Source organism: Malurus melanocephalus, unplaced genomic scaffold, assembly GCF_030028575.1.
Source record: "Malurus melanocephalus ecotype Western Australia unplaced genomic scaffold, MMel_1.1 scaffold_3255, whole genome shotgun sequence".
Taxonomy (NCBI): Eukaryota; Metazoa; Chordata; class Aves; order Passeriformes; family Maluridae; genus Malurus; species Malurus melanocephalus.
The window spans coordinates 3,183-6,668 of record NW_026626487.1 but is presented as its reverse complement, the minus strand read 5'-3'; the positions used below and the strand labels follow the sequence as shown (position 1 = coordinate 6,668).

The 3,486-nt window shown below is 46.3% G+C and overlaps 2 protein-coding genes across 2 annotated transcripts in view; both read left to right on the top strand.

Moving 5' to 3' along the window:
* Positions 1-4: 4 nt before the first annotated feature.
* PIN1 (peptidylprolyl cis/trans isomerase, NIMA-interacting 1) lies at positions 5-2,272 on the top strand (the record flags this gene model as incomplete). Its single annotated transcript, XM_057389029.1, has 3 exons — positions 5-200; positions 1,119-1,229; positions 2,163-2,272. Coding segments are annotated over 3 exons (417 nt in total), but the record flags the coding sequence as incomplete, so codon positions are not given.
* Positions 2,273-2,661: 389 nt separating this feature from the next.
* Positions 2,662-3,486, top strand: part of LOC130588073 (basic salivary proline-rich protein 2-like) — a 1,850-nt gene continuing 1,025 nt past the window's right edge. Inside the window, exons 1-2 of the mRNA XM_057389028.1 lie at positions 2,662-3,077; positions 3,108-3,486. Coding sequence (XP_057245011.1) covers positions 2,662-3,077; positions 3,108-3,486 — 795 coding nt within the window. The remainder of the gene's footprint in view (positions 3,078-3,107) is intronic.

The following is a 3,486-nucleotide window of genomic DNA, read 5'->3' as shown; positions in this document are numbered from 1 at the left end:
CCCAGGCAGGGTGTACTATTTCAACCACCTGACGAACGCCAGCCAATGGGAGCGGCCGAGCGGGGCGGGGCCGCGGGCGGAGCCGGGCCGCGTGCGCTGCTCTCACCTGTTGGTCAAACACAACCAATCGCGCCGCCCGTCCAGCTGGAGGCAGGACCGCATCACCCGCTCCAAGGAGGAGGCGCTCGAGCTCATCAACGGTCGGAAAATCGGGAATTTCGGGGATTATTTTGGGAATTTTGGGAATTTTGGGATGTGTGGTTTGGGGTTTGGGGGGTTTTATAGTTTTTTTTGTGGGGTTTTATACGGGTATATTTGTGTTTATTTGTGTTTATGGATGTATTAGATGATTGTTCCCTGGAGCTCATCAACAGTCAGGGAATTTGGGAATTTTGGGAATTATTTTGGGAATTTCGGGAATTTTGGGATGTGTGGTTTGGGGTTTGGGGGGTTTTATAGGGGTATATTTGTGTTTAATTATGTGTGGGGATATTTATGTTTAATTATGAATGTATCAGGTGAGTGTTCCCTGGAGCTCATCAACGGTCAGAAATTCAGGAATTTTGGGAATTATTTTGGGAATTTCGGGAATTTTGGGGATTTCGGGAATTTTGGGATGTGGGATTTGGGGTTTGGGGGGTTTTAAAAGGCTTTATAGGGTTTTATATGGGTATGTTTATGTTTCATTGTGGGTATGGGTATATTGGGTGAGTGTTCCCTGGAGCTCATCAACGGTCAGAAATTTGGGAATTTTGGAGATTATTTTGGGAATTTTGGGAATATTGGGATGTGGGGTTTGTGGTTTGTGGGGTTTTCTAGGGGTGTATTTGTGTTTAATTATGGGTATGGGTATATTGGGTGAGTGTTCCCTGGAGCTCATCAATGGTCAGCAATTCGGGAATTTTGGGAATTATTTTGGGAATTTTGGGGATTTTGGGATGTGGGATTTGTGGTTTGGTGGTTTTATAGGGTTTTATATGGGTGTATTTGTGTTTAATTATGTGTATGAGAATATTATGAGAGTGTTTTCTAGAGCTCCTCAACGGTCAGGAAATTCAGGAATTTCAGGAATTTTGGGATTTTTTCCCTAAATCTCATTTTTTCCCCTCTTTTTCCAGGTTACATCCAGAAAATCAAATCAGGAGAGGAGGATTTTGAGTCTTTGGCTTCCCAGTTCAGCGACTGCAGCTCGGCCAAGGCCGGAGGGGACCTGGGAGCTTTTGGGAGAGGTGAGGGGATTATCCCAAAAATTACCCCAAATCCCAGGGATTTATCCCAAAAAGCACCCAGCCAAAAAAATGACCCCAAATCCAGGGATTTAGCCAAAAAAACACCCCAATTCCAGGGGATTTATCCCAAAAAATGACCCCAATTCCAGGGAATTTATCCCAAAAATGACCCCAATTCCAGCGAGTTTATCCCAAAAATTACCCCAAATCCAGGGATTTATCCCAAAAAACACTCAGCCCAAAAAAATGACCTAAATTCCAGGGGATTTATCCCAAAAATGACCCAAATTCCAGGGATTTATCCCAAAAATGACCCAAATTCCAGGGAATTTATCCCAAAAATGACCCCAAATTTAGGGAATTTATCCCAAAAATGACCCCAATTCCAGGGAGTTTATCCCAAAAATGGCCCCAATTCCCAGAGGTTTATCCCAAAAATGACCCCAAATCCAGGGGATTTATCCCAAAAATCTCCCAAATCCAGGATTTTTATAGGAATTTTTTTGATTTTTATGGGAACTTTTGGGATTTTAATGGGATTTTTTTAAATTTTAATGGGAATTTTGGGGATTTTAATGGGATTTTTTGGGATTTTAATGGGAACTTCTGGGATTTTTATGGGAACTTTTAGGATTTTAATGGGAATTTTTTTGATTTTGACAGGTGCTTTTGGGATTTTAATGGGAATTTTTTTATTTTAATGGGATTTTTTTTTATTTTAATGGGAAGTTTTATGATTTTAATGGGAATTTTTTATTTTAATGGGAAATTTAGGGATTTTTATGGGAACTTTTGGGATTTTAATGGGAACTTTTGGGATTTTAATGGGAATTTTTTGATTTTAATGGGAATTTTTTGATTTTGACGGGAATTTTTTTGATTTTAATGGGAATTTTTTTGATTTTGACGGGAATTTGGGGTTGTGCTCCACAGGGCAGATGCAGAAGCCCTTTGAGGACGCGTCGTTCGCGCTGAGGGCCGGGGAGATGAGCGGCCCCGTTTTCACGGAATCCGGGATCCACATCATCCTCCGCACCGAGTGAAGTGCCTTGGGGGAAACCCGCGGGAATCCATGGGAAATCCATGGGAATCCATGGGAACCACGGGAAACCTGCAGGAAATCCCAGGAATCCACGGGAAATCCCGGGAAACCCCCAGGAATCCATGGGAAATCCCAGGAAACCCACGGGGAATCCATGGGAAATCCATGGGAATCCATGGGAAACCCCAGGAAATCCATGGGAATCCATGGGGAACCCCAAGAAATCCATGGGAAACCCACAGGAATCCATGGGAATCCATGGGAATTCCTGGGAAACCATGGGAACCCACAGGAATCCACGGGAAATCCATGGGAATCCGTGGGAAATCATGGGAAACCCCAGGAATCCATGGGAAATCCCAGGAATTCCATGGGAAATGACGGGAATCCATGGGAATTCCTGGGAATCCATGGAAACCTGTGGGAACCACGGGAAACCTGCAGGAAATCCCAGGAATCCACGGGAAATCCTGGGAAACCCCCAGGAATCCATGGGAAATCCCAGGAAACCCACGGGGAATCCATGGGAAATCCATGGGAATCCATGGGAACACGGGAATCCACGGGAAACCCCAGGAATTCCTGGGAAACCATGGGAAACCCGCGGGAATCCATGGGAATCCATGGGAAACCCAAGGAATCCACGGGAAACCTGCAGGGAATCCATGGGAATTCCTGGGAATCCATGGGAAACCCCAGGAATCCATGGGAAACCACGGGAAACCCACAGGAATCCACGGGAAATCCATGCGAATCCATGGGAATTCATGGGAAACCCCCAGGAATCCATGGGAATCCATGGAAACCTGTGGGAACCATGGGAATCCATGGGAAACCTGCAGGAAATCCATGGGGACCCCCAGGAAATCCCAGGAATCCATGGGAAACCCACAGGAAATCCCGGGAATCCACAGGTATCTGCAGGAATCCATGGGAACCCGTGGGAACCACGGGAAACCTGCAGGAAATTCCTGGGAAACCCACGGGAAATCCTGGGAACCCTCAGGAATCCATGGGAAACCCACAGGAAATCCTGGGAAACCCATGGGAATCCACGGAAATCCATGGGAACCCCCAGAAAATCCTGGCAATCCACGGGAAACCCTCAGGAATCCGCGGGAATCCCGCAGGAATCCCGCCCCCGTCCCCACCAGGAACTCCAGACCCCGCTCCCAACCCCACAGAACCTCCGGTACTCCACGGGCGCTCCAAAAC